General features: G+C 40.6%; 1 protein-coding gene across 1 annotated transcript; it reads right to left on the minus strand.

The window, feature by feature from the left end:
* Positions 1-9,177: 9,177 nt before the first annotated feature.
* Positions 9,178-15,496, minus strand: FGF23 (fibroblast growth factor 23). The gene is made up of 3 exons (XM_052790905.1): positions 15,011-15,496; positions 12,920-13,023; positions 9,178-12,393 (listed from the first exon to the last, which is right to left on the minus strand). Exons 1-3 carry the CDS (start codon positions 15,231-15,233, stop codon positions 11,956-11,958), a joined length of 765 nt encoding a protein of 254 aa, XP_052646865.1. The 5' UTR covers positions 15,234-15,496; the 3' UTR covers positions 9,178-11,955.
* Between the last annotated feature and the right edge of the window lie 3,319 nt (positions 15,497-18,815).

The following is an 18,815-nucleotide window of genomic DNA, read 5'->3' on the forward strand; positions in this document are numbered from 1 at the left end:
GTACTGAACTTCTGCATCAATAGGCTAAACTTGTTACTTACTGATCAGCTGGCTTCCTTTCATTTCTTTACAGAAACAGAGGAAAGCTGCTTCATTATGGCTCCTCTTTCTCCATATGAGGCAGTTCATAAATGTACAGGTGTTATCTGGGCAAAGTTTTGTGGCTAGGGGTTTTCCAGCAAACATGAAAACTTCATAATATAGAATCCTGGGAAACTTAAGATATCTCAATAACATAAGAACAAGCTTTGGTCAAAATGGCTCTATTTCAAGTTTCAATTTTCTGTAAGCAGCCTTTGTTCAAAACAGGTATTCTTAAGGAAAGTGTTTCAGTGTTACTCAGAAATAAAAATTTCTGAATTCAAATAGTGACAATAAAATATTTAGAAAATGAGTAAAATTTTTTTCTGAGAAAGCCAGCCAACTGGAAAAAACCTTGGTTGGCTAACCATTAGTGACATTATGCACAATTACCACCCAAACAGTAAGTTCGTTTTTGTGACATTAAAAAGGGCCTGTTTCAAATCAAAAGCACAGAGATGACAGTGGTAGCTTGAGGAACTGCTCAAGACTTGTTTAAAAGTGTCCATAGCTCTTTTTCACAGATAAAAGAATTCATTCTTAATACACTAAAGGAAATAAGTTGTGTACACAGGAAAGAAAAATTTGCACAGACTCCTCGAGCTTCTTGTGAAATGCATCTTCCTAGAGGGCTCTGGAATACTAAATTGATGATCACAGCCAAAGAAGGTAGAAAAGTTTTAATTATGACTACTAACAGAATTAATGGCAGAGGGTGGGAGGGGAGTTCATTCTTAATTTGCCTGTCCCTGGTAGTGCCTGTTTATTTCAGGAAGGCTAGTTATGTAGCAGGAGACTATCCTGTTGGTGCTTTAAATAGCTTGAACTTTCCTGTAATTACCATGTCCTGAATTTGGTCAGTCATTCCATTAATACTTCTTGGAGCCAGAGTAACCAAGTTGGAGGTGTGCATCCTTCATCAGCTAGAGAACTAGTGGAGACCTAACATGTTTTCCTCCCTAAGTCAGTAACTTTTGTCAAATATTTCAAAACACACTATGGATTTGTGCGCTTCCCTTAGTTTAAAAGGCTTCTTTTTCTTTCTTGCCTACCCTCAAACAGGTTAATTAACATTTTGCTCTTGCTGTGAGGTAGATGTCTTATGGTAACATCTACTTATTTGTTAAATGCTTTGCCACTTCTTGGGTAATACTCTTCCCATAGGGATTTTTGACTCTTCCTCTATAATGTGCTTTACCTCCTTTTGATGTATTTGTAGGTGGTTAAAATTTAGACCCATCCTAAGAAACCTGTCTTTATGATTGTTTTCGTTTAGTTATTGTTAACAAATTCTTTTATCTTGTGTTCGCTCTTACATAGGGCAAGCAGAAGGTACAATAGTGTCTAACGGTGAAAAATATCAAAGGGCGAAACCATTCAAGTTTCCTAAACTGCTCCTATGTTAATGAAGTATTTTTCAGTGAAAAACTTGAGAGCCAGAATCTCCTAATTAAGCTTTGTAAAACACACTAAATTAGTGCAAACACATCTGCCAGTGGTAGGGGGAGTATAAGCAGTCAAGTGTGTTTGGCAGTTCCCCTATTGTATTCTTTGTCCATGTATCTGCATTTGGCATTGCTGGAGACAGGATACTGGCCTAGGTGATTGTATAGCCTGCCCTAATAAAGTTACACTTTTAATTTCAGATGTAAGCATCTCTGTGCATTAAAAAGCAAATCAGTGATTTTGGAAGCTTCTGAAGTTAATCGTAAGCCTTTTTTCTTTAAGTCTGTGTATAGTACTGGCCTTTTTAAGTCTTTGAATCGACACTGAGATTAAATCTTCTTCCTGCTCTTTTAATAAAGTGACTCGTGTACATTTGTACAGTAATTCCTTACAGTTTATTGGGATCATGGGAAAAGAGAGCTGCAGTTATAGATGGTTCTGTTAGGAATAGTAACAGAACATAAATATTTGAGGGATTACTCAGTAGTGGGCAATGAATGTTTTGTCCTTGTGAAATGCCAGTCTCTAATTAGCAGCAGGAGACAAGGCCTTAACTACAGGGTGGATTTTCAGCAGTAGCTGCCAAGATGAGGCTGTGAAAGCAGATCAAGCTGTTAAACACATTACCAGGATGATAAGAATTTCAAGTGATAAGAAAAAGGTACATTCTTTTTGAATACCTTTGTAGGAAAATAGTGCTGAAATAAATGTTAGAAACATCTCAGCTTGCCCACATAATGGCCTGTAGTCAGATCTGAGAGGACAAATGCGTACTTTAACATGATCTTTTAAACTGGTGAAGGTTAAAATAAAAGCTGTCTTGGCAGGCTTTTTCAGCTGAGCAATAGGGGAAGAAAAGGTGACTGTGGAGATCACCGAGGTCAAGAGGAAATTCAGTCCGCTCCTTCCTAAGCTAATGTTTTCTTCTGATGAAGAGTCCAGTGGTATTCTGCTTGCAAAAAAGCAATGCTTCAAAAGGTAGGGGAGTTGTGACCTCCTTTGATAAAGTTGTTGTTCATGTTTAAGCAGTGCTTTACCAGGCTGCGCTTGATTTGGAAAAGGTGAGACAGGAGAGACAAAGAGGAGTTCAAAGTTCCCTGCAGGGTAGCACACTTGTTCCTCAGTTTTGGCTCCACCAACATCATCTCCTGGCAGGTCTGCTAAATGTCTAGCAGTCACCAGGCATGCACTTTGGCAGAGTGCGCTGGGAGTATCACAGTTTCCTTCCTCTAAAGTATCGGCCCTTTTTCAAGATATTTGCTCCATTCCCACAGTTCTCTGGTGGGTTTGTTTTCCAGATGCAGTCCTGTCTTTGCAATAGGAGGAGTTGGGGTCCCCCCCCCCACTTTTTTTTTTTTTTTTTTTTTTTTTAAGTACAGAATTCAGATCAGATGCATTCTCTATCCAAGTTTTTGGTATTTCATGAGACTGCCTCAGATCCACAGCCCACATGCCTAAAATATGTCAGATTTTCCCCAGATGTGTCCCTCTTGTGAGGCCTTTGGTCATGAGCCTAAGGTTTTTGGATATATAGTAATCCTAGGCAAATGGCAGCTGCATGAGCACAAATCAACTGCACAGTATGTGAGCTGTTTCCCTGACATGCGCAGATATGCCAAACCCATTGTGTGGATGGTCTGTTTGTGCACAGTAAATCCAACGCTGTTCAGGCAGGTCTCCTGTGCTGAGACAGCTCTAGTGTCACTTGCAAACATCTCTGGGATTTCCTGGCATGCAGGGAGCCCCGTGTGAGTCTGCAAATGTCCTACCTGAACACCAGAAGCGCGTAGTGGGGCCCCTGAGAGCACAATCAGAACAATAGCAGAGGCCTTGAGAATATGGGCACAGGAGGATACCAGGACAAAAACACAAATCCTGAATAGGCAATTACTGGTCACTAAAGGAATGCACTTGAGCTCCAGGCAGAACCCCTTCTGGGGCATGATTGGATGTGATATTCTCTCCCTCTGACGTCCAGTTGGTTGATCAAGCCATTGCTGAACTGAGGAGGGGTGATGCACTAGACTTGGCTGTGATAAGTCATGAATATATTTTGGAAGAGCTAGCTATTGAAAAGTGAGTTTACTTAAGTTAAAAGTTGAGGCAAAAAAGAAAGTTTTATTTCAGAAGGGCAAGAACCACAGAATTAGTTTAATAAGGTCAGCTATGCTTAAGAATAGAATCATAAAATTAGTTTAATAAGGTCAGCTATACTTAGGAATCACAAAAGTAGTTAAGGTCAGCTATACTTAAGAATCACAAAATTAGTTAATAAGGTCAGCTATACTTAAGAGCCTTAAATGGGCTTAATATGGAAGAAAGGGGGGGAAAGCTTTGCTTGTTTAAATCAGAGATGTAAAAATTATCTGGAAGTTACATCCCAAACATGCCAACATTACAGGGAGGGTCTCTAGGCCCAATTAGATTGACACTCATCTCAGAACAAATTACTGATTCTGGGAAGAGAGCCTATAAAGAGTAGAAAGAAGGTGGTATCATATAGAATATTGTATCTTAGATATGAAATGATGAGAATTTACAAAATAAATTAAAACAAGTAGCAAAACCATCTTGAGATATATATCAAAATAGAGCACAAGGAAAGGAGTAACAGAAATGTTGCAGTGTGTTGATGGAGTAGAGATTAGATAGTCTTAAATTACATCCCCAAAATGCATTATTTCATTTATAGCAGTATTGAACACAAGGGTAAAAGAGGATGGATAATGGGAATGAGGGTAGGGAAAATACCACATTTAAAGCCAAGAATTAAAGAATTTAATATGCTCCTGTCAGGGGAAATGACTAATCTTTATCCCAGAATTCTGAAAGCACATCTAAAATTACACATCCGTAAGCAACTATTTTAAATAGATCTGTCAAGTTGGGTGTGGAACCATATGACTAGAGAATAGGAAATAAAATATTTTTTATTTGAGAACAGAGGACAAAGTAATCTTACAGAACTGTTGGTTTAACCTTAATAACATTCAGGGCTTTAGAACAAATTCTGAAAGAGAATGTAATTACAGACAAGAGAAGTAAATGAAACCTGGAATATAATTAAATGAGGTTTTACCATAAGTAGTTCACACTAGACTAGACTGATAGTTTTTTGATGAAATAACTGATGTCTAGGCAAGGGAAAAATGATGGAATATGATCTAGGTGAATTTTAATTGAAGGCTTGACACAGTGCCACGATGGAAACCATCAGCTCAACTGGAAAAGATAAATGTTACTAGAAAAAAAAAAAGGTGAGGTAGGTATGCAAGCAATTTATGGGCATATGAGTAAGTAGTAATGTCCAAGGTCAAGTACTGAGCTGGAGTAAAGTTAATATTTAAGTTCCTCATGGGGCAATTTTTTTGTAATGACTTTGAATAAAAATACAGGAATGTGGAAATGTTACTGAGGAAGCATCGTCAATAACTACATCACTGATGTTATGATGTAACAGAATACTGTCAGAATATCATGCAGAGGAAGAAATGATGAATTTGAGGAGTGAAATTAAAGACGTGGCATGAAACCACCTACTACAGACTGCGAGCTCAGGCACTTCAATACCAATGACAAGAACATCCTCTACAAGCTGGAAGATAACTGTTGAAAACAACAAAGGAGGAGAATAACCTGGGCTAATGTCAACCTCTGACTTACTATGGGTAGTTGGTGGTATTGCATTTAGAAGGACGAGCCTGATCCTGAAAGGTGTCTGGTCAAGGTAAGGAGTCAGTAATGCCATTGTACTCGCACTGATGAGATTTCACCTGCAACGTGAGGTGTAATTCTTGCCACTTTCAAGGAGGAGCTGGGAAATGTAACTATCTTGAAAATGGGAAACGATGACCCGGGTTAAATAAATCAAAACCCTTGAGTTTTTCAGATAAACACCAACAGCATTTTGTAAAAGATTTCGTCTTATCCAGGAGTTGGTGTTTAATGCATGGTTAGTTCTGGGAGGAACGAGTAGGCAGTATTTCACTTAGGAATGTTGCTGTTTCTAAACTGTGCCTTCCTAAGCATGTTGCTTACCCTGAAAGCTGACAGACAGGAATGAAGTTCACCCTTGGGCAGATGAACGGTACAAGTCCTCCATCTCATTCAAATGCTCAGAGTAGGGTTGGAGAAGGGGAGAGCTACTTTACAGAAGGATTTCAAGCTCAGTAAAACACCAAAAAAATCATAGAAATGGAGGTTAAATTTAGTTAACTTGCCAATCTTACTACTTCTTGAGTCTTAAAATCAGTTCTTCTCCCTTCTGAAAACATTTGGGCTGTATCTAGGATTGTGCCTTAGCCTCAGCAAATAGACTCCTGGCTTACGCACCAGATGTTGTTCAAACACAGTGAAGGATTTTGAGGGATGAGGATTTGCTCAGAGTTCTGGAATGGGTTTGTGGTCTTATTCAACCTGCTGTCCACAGTGTGCTTCAGCAAAACCACATAGCCCTCAACTAAGTTATTGAACAAAATACTCAGATTTCTGTAAGATATTATCCAGATCAGGCATTTAACAGAACGCAGAGTAGAATGGGATGCATGGTAGGTTAATGAAGTTTTACAGAATTAAAGGAATAAAGATTAAAAGGAAGTGCAAGAGTGCTGAAAGATGCGTGAATCATCATGCTTTAGCATCTAAAACACTGTCACAAGGCTCGAAAAAACAGGTGCTACATTATCATTATTGGGACCATCCTTTCAGTTGCCTGGTACTGGTCACTCTCAGGAACAGGAGTCTGGACCAGGTGTGACCCTTCGTGTCCTGTCTTCCTCTGTTACAACAACAAGTCCAGGTAAAAAAACTTAAGGGTTCTCTTCTTTCTTTGAGTAGCCAAATATGACTCATAATCTTCATTTCCTGGTAGTGCCTGAGACCTGTGTGTGACTAGCACCCTACTCTGTTTTTTCATGCTTCTTTTGCAAGCACACGACTCATAAAAATAAAACTTCATTCATCCTTGTGAAAAACATGAGTGTTTGGGTGAAAGGGGTGCAGAAACGTTTTTTGTCTTTTAACTTCAGCACAAATCCTCCATATGAACCCCTTTCTCTCCTAGCCATGGACTTTCTCTGAATGTCTGTGATCTTCTAAAAAGCACAGAATCAGATAAGAAATATAAAAAGAGGGTGAATCCCTGTTAAGTCAAGCTAAGGGATGAAGGCAAGGGTAGGGAAAAACGATGGTGAGTGATGAAAAGAGCCTAGCAAGACCCTGCGCAGCAGACTGGAGAGCAGAATCGGTGGTTGCATGAGCCTGTGTTACACTCGGCAGGTGTGGCTGGTGCTAGAAGGAACTTAGTGCTTCCCTGTTATGCCCAAAGCACTAACAACCTTTGAGCTTGTGCTGGCAAGTCCACCAACAGCCTAGCCCATGCCACAGGAAAACGCGGGGGCTGCTGGGTGTTTCGCAAAAGCCTTTTTGTTCTGGGCTTTGGGCACCACTGCTGCCTGGTACTATTGTCAAACAAGATTACAGGATTATTACTGAAGAGCAATTTGTAAAATTACACAGTTTGCAATGAGATAAAATCTAGCAACAGAAAGAATAGCTGGGGGCTCTCGAAGTGGCCAGCTCAGTCTCCTCTGCCCCTTGTCCTTGCAGCCCCTTCAGCAGCCCTGGAAGGAGAGAGGACTGGCCAAAGGCAGTGTGAGGATCTCTGGAGGGAAGGTAGAATGTTACATCAAGGCATCAAGCTACTGTAATTCCAAAACCCCACCCAGGCAAAAGAAACAGGGATGAAACACAGATGGGTGATGTCTACCTGGCACTTTGTTCTCCGTTGTGAGAAATGCTCTCTGTGGTTGTTTTGCTCCCCTCACTTTGCAAGCACATGTTACCCGTAAGAAGGCCAACGCACCTGATTCTGCTGACTCTTTAATTTGGTTTTACCTGAAAAATGAAAATTGAAAAGTATCTTTACAAAAAAATGTTTCAGGTGTGTACATACATACACGGACTAGTTTACATACAGTCCAGCTTTCTGCTGGTCCTTTGTTGCAATGTGGGCTTAAAGAGTTAGATGATAAAGCTTTCTGTGTCTAGTAAATAAATAGACAACAACCAGTTAAACCTTTTGAGATGTCTTTCAAGAGTCTCCATTCACACTGCTGTTCAAATACTGTCCTTTAATGTCACCATTTACAGACACTTCTAGAAAAAAAGTCGCTTCACTTTTCAGTTGCATTTCCTAGAATTTGTTTGGCCTAGAGATGGGGTTCAAGTGCTTTTTTTAGGAGGTGTCTGCTTTTGGAAGGACACTAGCAACAGGCAGTCTGGATTTCATTGATTGTCCTTTACCATTATCATCCATTCTGTCCCCTTCAGTGCTGTGCTGAGGTACCTTGCACTTGCTTGGTGTTTTATTTGGGTTACTCCATGGAGAAAATGGTCTCAGAAATTATTTCTAATAACACCTCATGATCCATAAAATTATAGTCTTTGGATTGTTCCTCTTTCTCGGCATTTTTTCCTTGCTTTAAGATCCAGTTGCAGTTTCAGTTCCCAACAGAGCAAGCTTGCTGGACAAGGAGAGACAACAACTGAACAAACCTTCGTGTTTGCCCCGCTCTTGGAAAGAGAGAGGTGGCAGAGGTGGTTTCTGGGGCCACAGTTGCCCTGCAGCATGCTTTCTTCTTATTTTGCTGTGCGCAGCTTACTGTGACTGAGTTTGAACAGTCCCAAGGCAGTACTGAGATTTCAAGTGTGGGGGAGACTAAAAGATACCAGCTGATTTTTTAATGATACCTTGGCATCTATTAAGTTTCCCATATGCTTCAATACTGTTGCCCATTCCTGCTGTGCTTCTTCCTGCTTTGAAATCCATGGACCTAAACTTTAGTAATGGGAGGAGAAAGGGATCTTGGAGAAGAGAGGAGAGTTCCCCACCTACCTGACCACCCTCCCACTGAAGACCACTGTTCTCTTGCCCACAAAGTGCAACAGTACTGTGGTAACTAGTGGTAATATGATGTTTCTCTTGGTATTGGCACCATAGCAGATGCAAATGATGCTACTGACTACGACAGGGCTCCACAGGGTATCTGTGGTGAGGGGAAGCACGGTGAGGAGATACTCTATCAGACCTATGGGCACTTGCCATTTTGCAGCTCTCTGCTGGGTCTTGGGTGGCCTGGGGACAATTGCAGGAAAGAACTATGAGGATGGTATCTGCAATTTATTCAACCTGTGACCCATCTGCTGCAAAACAGAGCCTTAGCATAGCCCTAGGAATGGAGTTAGAATATTTTGTATGAGCAGCAGTAAGTGAGCAGTAATGGTAATGTACCAAGTATCTTTTACCCTAAGGTTTTGGAGCCAGGATCACACATATTTCCTAGCAGGACTGAATGGCTAGAGCAGTGGTTTTCCATTGCTTTTGGGTTGCAGAAGTTTCCCAGTAGAGGCGACAATGCCTTCACGGTCAGTCTAGACGTACTAAGACTTTGTTTTTCTCATCATCTTTGACAGAACTTTCGTGGGTTTGGTGCATGAAACACCCAGGAAGCTGCAACCTATGATGCTGAAAATCACAGGGGATAGTGGGAGACAAAAATTTGCAGACACAGCTAGTACCGTTTGTTCACTCAAGTCCTTCTGGAATGGGGAGCTTGAACAGACGATGCAGAATCCACAATTTGGAGAGAAGGAAAAGTTTATTGGTACATTTATAAAAGGAAACAGTCTCTGTAATACATTGTTATAAATATTTATAAATATTATGTGGGACTTAAGGCCCACTCAAATAAATAAATAAATATTGCAATATAAATAAGTAATGCTTTCTTACTAGCTGGTGATTGCCAGCATCTCCTTTGAAGAATTATTTCTTTTGACGTTTCGATACAGTTCTCTATAGTTACAAAAATGTTTTTTGATGCAAAATCCACTGTGTGTTCACTCTTAGCTTAGGGTCTAAATCCCCTGGCTACTGATGGAGTGAGCAACCCTTCTTACATTGTTCTAAGGTATGAATATAGAGATGGTCTAGAGATTTAACCCCACCGACATTTGTCATCAAAGTTTGATATGGGTTGAGACAGAAATTTTCATGATTCAAACTTTTGGAGGTCCATTAACTTGGAGTCCTAGAGAGCTCTGTGGAGCTTACAACGATTTATGCAAAATGAAAACTTTGCTCGTGTATTTGCACTCCAGAGTTCTCAAGGAGAAAAAGCCAAGAAGAATGGTATGGGGTTCAAGTAAAATTACTAAACTAGAACATATAAATAAAATCACACCTCTCCACTGTATAGACAGCAAGGTAAAAAGTCTTGCTGTATTTTGAATAAGCAAGAAAATACACAGCTATCCACCTGCCCTGCGATTCTCCTAGATCTGCTAGAATCACTCCTTTCCTTTCAAAACTAATAAAAACCATGATGAGTTTAGAGGACGGAAACCAACAAATTATGAGACAGAACTCTTGGTCTAAACCTAATAATTTGGCTTGTCCTGTGCTCCTAAGAACTTATGTGAATTTGGAATCACTCCACGCAGGAAAACTCTTCGAACAGCAGAATCAGGGCCTATGAGTTTTCTAACGTAACAACTTGGATGTTGTAGATAAAGAGATAGCTTGTATATATACATATATAGGGGGAAAAAAAGAGATTTTTTAAAAATGCTGTCGGCAGGACAGACCCTGCACTAAATCCAGAACAATTTCAATGAAAGCAAGAAACACAGGGGGCCTTATTCTGATTTTGTTACACTGCTGTAACTCCAGTGGCTTCAGTGAATTGCTTCACGAGACAGAAAAAAGAACAGGACCAGAATCTAGCCTAATGTCTTCTGCATTATTGCTATGAGCATACCTGGGACAAATGTACCATTTTCAGCCTGTTGTCAGTCTGTTAAATATACTAAATAAACAAAACAGTAGAACCTGCATCTTGATGTGCAGAAAATGCACACACACCAAAATAAAAACCTCTTCTCAAGTATCTACCTCACTGGATTTTTGTGCAGCTCATCAGTACCTTGCTATTGATTTCTGCAGACTACATCAAGAATAACTTTCAAAACCACACAGATTTAAGATTACAGGAAGATTGGATCAAAATGAAAAGAAATAAGGGAGGAAAATAGCCAAGTATGTACACAATTTTCAGAGTCCTTGTGGAAATGAATATAGCTCCATTAAAACCAATCAAGCTATACTGAATTCTACCAGCTAGCAATTTGACACCTAAATTACAATAAAAAGCTCTGCTCTGCAGATATTGCTTTTAACTAAAGATTTGTAAACTTCAGATGTATAGATGGAGGTTAGATTCTGGTAAGTAAACTTACCCATAACATATACCAATCTAGGGAAAAGGTTTTGTCAACATTAGAGATCTCCTGGTTAATATTAAAGTAATTTCCCTCTTACAAGTATAAAGCATCTGATACCTGCTCAGAACTAAATAGAAACATGGATGCTAAACTTAGATTCTCCTTTTCTAAATACAAACCTAATTTTGACTCATTAGATGGGAGTCTTCATGAGCTATTAATAGTTTGACACCTGTAAGTCATAATTTTTTGCATTTTTTTTTTTCCCTGTATAGTTCAGCAGTGTGCAAAACAAACCATCCTGTTAAACACACTATTGATTATTCGTGATCCTGGTACTTCTCTCAGGGTTGGAACTACGCAAAACTAATGAATGTCTGTACATTATATTTCTATATTTTGATGCTAGAATTTAGTGAATATAGAAGCGTGACAGAGAAGCACTTGAGAGACAGTGAGACTCTCCTCTTTTTATCCCAAACCTCAGCTTGGATTCAGTAAGTGTCAGAAATGACTCTTTCTACCCAAGACCATTTGATCCTGTCCTGTTCTCCTATCAGTTACTCCAATTTTCCATGTGTGTTGTTCCTATGACACCAGAATGGTCACTTTTAGACTCATATGGGCGTGAAAAGAGACTGAAGCTCCAACTTAACAGCTAAAAACATATACAGTAATTTTTATATAATAATATAACACACCATTGGTCGGTTTGTCTGCTGTGCTTGCGCAGCCAAGGATGGTGCTAGTAAGAGGATTCCCTGTCTCTGTTGGAATCTCAGATGCTCCAGGTCTCTTCCCAGTTACACCAGTAATGTAACACCAGTTTCTCATTTTATTCAAGTGCATTCTTTTTTTCACTGAGGCATACTTCAGGTGATTCAGAGCCTAAAACATTTGGATTGTATTATTCTTTTCAAAAATGTATCTTCTTTCCAGTAAAACAGAGCCCAACTGGAAAATGTCCAACTTGTTTTTTCAGTAAACTGTCATCTGTAAGTACAAAATTTGAAATTAAGGATTTTTTCCCCAATGTCTTTCAGGTTTCTGATTAGCCATTTTGACATTCAGACTGAGTGTGCTAGACAGTTCCTTTTGCCTATGATATTTGCCCATGTCTTCAATTTGCAAGTGGCAGGGCCACAGTTATCTTGTAATATAAAAGCGAGGACTTGCGTACCTCCTGGCATCCATCATAGCGTGTGGGTCATCTGGGTTGACCACGTCGTTCTGGTTGATTCGCATGGGTTCTCTGGGCACGTGGGAAAAGTCTGCTTGCTGCTGCAACTGAGATCCGAATGCGGAGATCTTTCTCTGTGGGACCAGGATCTGGTGAGGATCCATTGGATCGATATCTGCACTTCTAGTATTTCTGTGGGGCTCAGGTGTGTTGAATCGAAACAAAGGGATTTCATTTCTCCTGGACAAAAACTGGGAGTATGGTGGTGGATTCATACCAGGGAAGAAAGCTTGTTTAACTCTGCCTAAGCTAACCAGGAAGTTGTGTTTGGGAGATTGGTACACATCATAGCCATTTTCCAGCGTCCTGTGGTTGAACACACAGTCCTCTTGACTGAAGTAATGCTTAGGGAAAAAAAAAAATGACACCTGTGAGCAGAGGGACTTAGTGAATGACAAGTGCCGATTAAAGACGGAAAGAGGGAGGAGATCTTGCAGCAGGTGTTTTTCTGATCTGCCAGCTCTGTGACTCAAGACAACTTAGGCTTAGTCAAATGTAGATCTGAGATGCATGCCCATGTTTTCAGCAAAGGTATTATAATGATAACATTGTTTTCTTTTAGAGGGCTGCATTGCTTGCGCTACTCCCAGCCCATGGCTCTATGCTACAGTAGGAATTCAGACTGGTCCATCACCGGATCTCATTCTGCCCTCGTTTACCCAAGCAGGAACTCAGATGATTTTTGTCAGCTCTACAACTCAATACAATCAAAGAAGAGAGGAAAGTTTAACCTAAGTGGCAGGTCCCCAGCTCACTTAAATCTGCATCCTCTGCTGTAGTTGTACAGATTTGCCCTAGGTGAGGAAACAGGCACCACGGTAGCAGACTGCACCTGCCTTTCAGTCTTGAGTCTTAGCAAAGGTCACTCACCAAACCAAAAATGTTTCCTCTCATGTCCATGCATAGGTAGCGTCCACTCTTCACACCTGTGATTATTACTGAGCCAGCACCCTCGGACTTGATCATTAGGGCACCTGTTTAGAAAAGCAGAGATGTCAAATCCAAGACCCAGTTCGACACTGCACCGTTGCCTTACAGATCCACAGCTGCTCTGGCTGGAAGTGTCCTCTGGGGATTTGCACCAACCTCCCACGTGAGCTGGGACTATTGCCCACCCACAATCAGCTTAGCCCTGGCTTTGTCTGTCTGAGTTTTGGGAAGCTCCCAGGATGCCACCACATCTCCAGGCGCCCTGTTCCAGTGCTGCACTAATGTCCCAAAGACAACTCTTTTCCCTATCATCCCCTCTGAAGTCCCAAACCACAGGCTGGGGACATTGCCCTTAGTTCTGTCATCAGCCACTACCAGGGGGAGTTTGTCTTCCTCATCTCGGTGACTGCCCTGTGGTATTAGACTACCCTTAACCTCCTTTTTGCTATACTAAACAAGCCCAGCTCCCTCAATTTTCCTGATAAGTCATGCTCCAGGCCCTGACCATCCTGAAAACCCTCTGCCAGAGCAGCTCCAGTTTCCCCACATCCATCTTGACCTGGGGTTGCTATAGCGCTCCAAGAGCAGTTTCACCAGTGCTGAGTAAAGTGGGAATAACAACTTTCCTTGATCCACTGACCACAGTAGGTGGTTTGCCTTCCTCTCAAAGTGAGCGTGCTGTTGACTTATGTTTGACTCAGGGCCTGCCATAACCCTCAGGTCCTACCCAGCAGGGGTTATTGCAGCCCTGGTGCATTTATCTGGCATCTCAGTGGTGACCTGGCAGAGATTCAGTCACCATCCCTTTCATGACCCCTTTCGTTGTCTGATTTCCACCCTTCCTGCTCCACCATCCCAAATACTGGTGTATATTTGCTTCATGGCAGCTATGGGAAAAACATAATACTTTGCTGTCTGTTGTTCTCTAAAACATCACACTGGTTCTTGGCCAACATACCTAAAATGAGTTTTATAACACCTTTAAATACACAGGAAGAATAACAACAGGACAGTACAAGAATTCCTGCAAGTATTTCATTAGTAATTCCTAAAAAAAAAAAAGCAGAACGTCATCCTTTTTTCTCCTCTATTAAATTACAACTTTTAAAAACATCCTTTCCTCCTTATATGCTTATGTAAAAACATCATTACACATGCTTACATTTTTAATTGAGTGTATGAAGAAGACACTATGCAGCAATAATAATAAACACGACTTTATAATGCCTAGCTATTTGTGATTTGAGTGCTGCTAAAAGAAAGTACTTTTGAAATGCTATGAAAGAATCCTAAGTCTTAAAAAACTCCCATTTTTCTACTAAGTATAGTGTTTGGGCCAGGTATTCAGAAAAGGAGGAAGAATACCTTAGTTTTCCATGAAAACAAACTATGATAAGACAATTTGAGAACCTTTTAGTTACAGTAGGGAATAGTTACTTTTCATGAACCCCAAAGGCTTAGCACTTTTTTTGTGACAGTCTGGCCTTTTGTAGTTTCCCCCTTTTTAACCGACCTTTGCATACCCGTGTTCTACGCACATTAGAGTTAATTTTAGTAGTTATCAGCTCTCTACCCCAAAATAAAGATTTTATGGGTGCTATCAGTTTTCCACCACTTCTGTGGTGAGTTCCCTCAGTGCACTTCCTTTGGTAATACTGTCACTGCAATGGGAAGTAGCTATTTGGGGGATGTCATCACCAACCTCTGATAGGAACTTCCACAAGAAGCTGCAGGTAAAATCATGAAGTGAATTCAGGTAGTTTTTGCTTGCAGAGTATTACAGGAACCATAGGACTTTACTTCTCTTAGGCAAAGAATGAAATTCCCCATCCACCAGATTTCTTTGGGGCAATTTTATTTGTTAAACAAAAGGAGGTTTATAATTATGTATATTTTCCATCCTGTAGCTACACGCCTCTGTCTGCCTGCCTAACGAGAGAAGGAGATTTTCTATAGGTAGTGAGAAAGCAAAAGTCTTGTTCTCCCTCCCCTGCTCCCATGAAGACTGAGGGTCCATAGTAAGCTACTTACTGTAAATGGTTTGGTGAGGAACACCATCAACATAGCCATCAGCGTTGATTTGGAGATGAAAGCTGTTCCTCTCCGTATCTGTGTAGAGGTGCGTCAGGTGATCTCCGTTCCCCCAGCTGGGATTCAGCAGCGGAGAGGAGTTGGGAAAGGCGAGAGTAGCCTTCAGGCTACAGAGTACCAGCAGCAGGTACCCCAGGCAGCTGTAGGGACTGCTCGGTGGCATGGCTCGCTGCTCCTAGCCGTTGGCCGGTATCTGCAACTTGATACGCCTCTGCGCTTCTCGCTTGCCCTTGGTCGCCTGTGTCTGGAGTGTGAATCCTCAGACAGGTTCCCTTCTTTTCTGCAGAGGCTTATAAAGAGCAGCAAAGTGACATCACACAGGAAAAACTTCTCCACATCCTTGATTTTTGTCAAAGCAACATTTTAAGTGTCCCGAAACCTCAAGGGAAGGATCTCTGGCTAAGGTGCGGGGGGGAAAAATGTAAGGTTTCTAAAGACAGCTCACGAAAGCTAATCATATGTTCAAATGTTATCTACAACCCTGTGACATCTGAAAGCTTCCCACGCCCCTACCGTTAGATCCAGGAAGAGCAATCCACTGCACTTTACTTTTGCTGAAGGGAATGACCCTTCAGACCTGAATTATCTTTTTTTTTCAGATATGTTTATTCAGATTCCCACCTCCCCTCTCAGTTTCCAGACTACATTCTGATTTAGTGGAAACATCAAATACTGCTAAATTTTTTTGCAAATGTATCAAAAGGTGATATTAGGTTGTCCTGGCCCTGATTCCCCCTTTGCTATGGTGTAAGTTTAGCAGTGAGCCTGTTGGGCTGGTATTTGTTGCTCCATTTAAGCAAAGGAAATTCGATATGAGCAGAACCCACTTCAAATAAGCTGTCCCTTTTATTTCTCCTGTTTTGAGTCACATAAATAATTCAAAGTTGGCCAAACAACTGAAAATTACCTGTAAAACACTTATAAATTGCATGTTTCTCCCTGCATTGCACATCTGGCTGGCAGTCTTTTACAAAGTCAAATGGGTTAGCATGGCCAGTAGATCTAGGATCTGGATCAAACCTGAAATCACTCATATTGGCACATTTTTATTACTCCAGGTACAGCAAGCAAGCTTGGAAGAACTACAAAGGGACACGACCAAGCTGAAAAGTAATACATGGACAGCGATGGTAAAAAATGTTCCAAGATACAATACCTGCTTTTCAGTTGTCCTGCCAATGTTCTGCGTCTTTACAAACAGATTTTCTGATTTAAAAAAATATGGTTTCATTTATTGTATGAAATTGCTGTACTAATGGGAGAGACACTCTGTATATGGGTAAAACAATGATGATGATAGGAATAACAAGTTATAAAACTAGACTGTGTCAAGGTTTCTTTCAAAAATTAATACAAAACTGAAAAGAGTACCAAACAATAAATTAATAGGTTTTTTTTTAAAGAAGCCTGAGGACTGTAATTGTAGCAGTCTTAGGTTCAGTTACAGTCTCTAGTTGGACACAGTATGCAAAATTCTTAGTTTCATTAACAAGCTGTGGAGCAATGCCATCAGCACCAAACATATTATGGATTGATACAACTGTAACCAACTGCAAAAGCTGATCTGATTTTTTTTATTGTTTAAAATTAGCAAAACTCTGCCAAATTCTTCTGTCACACCTGTGTAAATCTAGAGACTTGCGTCACTGTATATACACCTGTGTAAATGACAGCATTTTTTAGCCAAAGTGTATAAGGGTCATATCTTAAACTGAGTAGACTGACAAAGCTGTCTTCACTGAGAGGCAACCTAGGCTACAGATGTTTTACTGGTTATAACATCTGAAATGCTTTAATTCAAAAGATAGCTTGGAAGGAAAGAAGGGTTATTATTTCTTTTTTTTAAAGCAATATATCTATTTGTTGTTGAAATTATCCACCAGTATTTTTCACTCTGGTACTAAAAGAAATGTTTGGGGTTTTTTTGTTGTTGTTTGTTTGCTTTGTTTTTCTCTTGCTCCCTTTCATTGGACTACCATGGAAATGTGGATATGTATACCTCAGAAGCAGTTGCAAAAGTTTCTGTGAGAGGCACTTATAGGATAGTGTATCCTTTTGGAATCTTTTGAGATTCTTTTGTGAATGCAGTTTTTCTGGTTTGATATTTCATATTCATCATTACATTCTTCTGTGCTTGCCATTATGCACTGATCTGATCTCTCTCCTGTGTCTTAACTGCAGAGAAACTCTTCTCTCATGTTTGAAAAATTTATTCAAACCCCATTTTAGCACATGCCAATTGTGAGCAGCTGTTTCATTTTTTTATATGTCAAGAAAGCAAAGACTACTTTCACATGCTTAAATTGTTTGGCATTTTCAGAAGTTTCCCATAGGGTAAGCAAAACTCCAGACTTTGCTGAGTTCTGTTTAAACTGCTGGGCTAAAGCAAATTCATTTAAGTCTCTGCTTGTGAGGATGATAATGCAAATTTTGCCTTTTCATAGACTTTTTTTGTTTTTTTTAAACCTATAAATGCCCACTGCATGTGGTTTCTTTAACAGTCCACTTCTTTTGTATTTCAGGCTGATCCATTTATTTTTTCTGTTGGTATGCCACTTACCTTCTCCTACCCATTCAGCTGTTGATGAAGTAACCAGGTATATGAAAGCTTGTTTACTTCTTCAGCTGTGTCTGTTAGTCTCCTAGAAGTGATGACAACCTTTCTTCTCATGTATCATTATGCTGTTGCATCAGTAATAACAATATTTCTGCAACTTTTACCGCATATGTCAATATTGCTTTTTTAGATCTCTATATGTTCTGAGATGTTTGACGAATCGAGACAGCTTTTCTCAGTTCTCAGTAAAGGATTAGCTGCAGAGTCTTACAGATTTTGCTGGTTTTAGAAGAAAGAAAACAATGGAACTGAATTTGAAGACCAAAAACATTTCAGCAAACTCAGCACTGCTGTTCTTTAACTGCTACCTTAGTCCAAATGGATAATTCAGGTAGTACTAAGTTTTGTTCAAATATGAAAATAGGTTAGTCCCTCCTGTGAGGAGCGGGCAGGTCTGACCTATTCCTCAGGGCTGAACACAGATGTTTCTATGGTCAGGATGGCCACTTTGCCACATTTCCCACTTCCCGTTGCAGGGATGCTACACAGCCAGTGTCAGGTGCCACGGTGGCAAGGGCTTTCCTTGGAAGCATCCTGCAAAGGCAGCTGCGAGACAGCCCAGAGGTACCACCCATGGTGGCTGTCAGGAAGCACTGAGGTAAAGTGAGGAAATTCCCACTTCAGAGCAAGCTTGAAAGGAAAAGATGGAGAAGACAGGCGCCAGCTTGCTTGCTGAAATTTATTGGAGAAAATCATTGATGCTCTGCCCCTTAGTGGGTCTCATTCCCCTCCCTCTCTCTGCCATGCCTTCACCCCAGGCCTGCTCCCACTGCCTCCTTGCTACTTGCTTCAGGGGCAGCACAGGTCTGGCTGAGCCAGTTAGTCTGGGCGCTCGGCTGGGCCAGGTGCCTCAACTGTAATGCCTGTGATGCTCGTGCCTCGCTGGTACGGCATGTGCTAGGCACGCTAGCCCAGGACACACAGCAAATGGGACACAAAACACTGAATATCTGTAAACGAACATCATAACTTTCTGTGCTGAACGAAGCAAATGTTCAGTGGAAAGGTTTGTAATTTATTTAAATATGATCCTTTAACTGCAAATTATACTGAAAACTGTACACAGAAGGAACTGAGTTAGGGTCATGGGAGCAGCCTGGGATCTGACTTTCCCCCATTTTGACTGCT

The sequence above is a fragment of the Harpia harpyja genome, chromosome 6 (genome assembly GCF_026419915.1).
Source record: "Harpia harpyja isolate bHarHar1 chromosome 6, bHarHar1 primary haplotype, whole genome shotgun sequence".
In the NCBI taxonomy this organism is placed as follows: Eukaryota; Metazoa; Chordata; class Aves; order Accipitriformes; family Accipitridae; genus Harpia; species Harpia harpyja.

Bases quoted from the DNA above. Each gene is read 5' to 3' on its own strand.
- FGF23 (XM_052790905.1), bottom strand. From the start codon at position 15,233: ATGCCACCGAGCAGTCCCTACAGCTGCCTGGGGTACCTGCTGCTGGTA. The intron at 13,024-15,010 runs GTAAGTAGCTTA...TTTTCTAAACAG, and splicing joins TCCTCACCAAACCATTTACA to GTGCCCTAATGATCAAGTCC. The intron at 12,394-12,919 runs GTGAGTGACCTT...TTTTTCCCTAAG, and splicing joins GAGGAAACATTTTTGGTTTG to CATTACTTCAGTCAAGAGGA.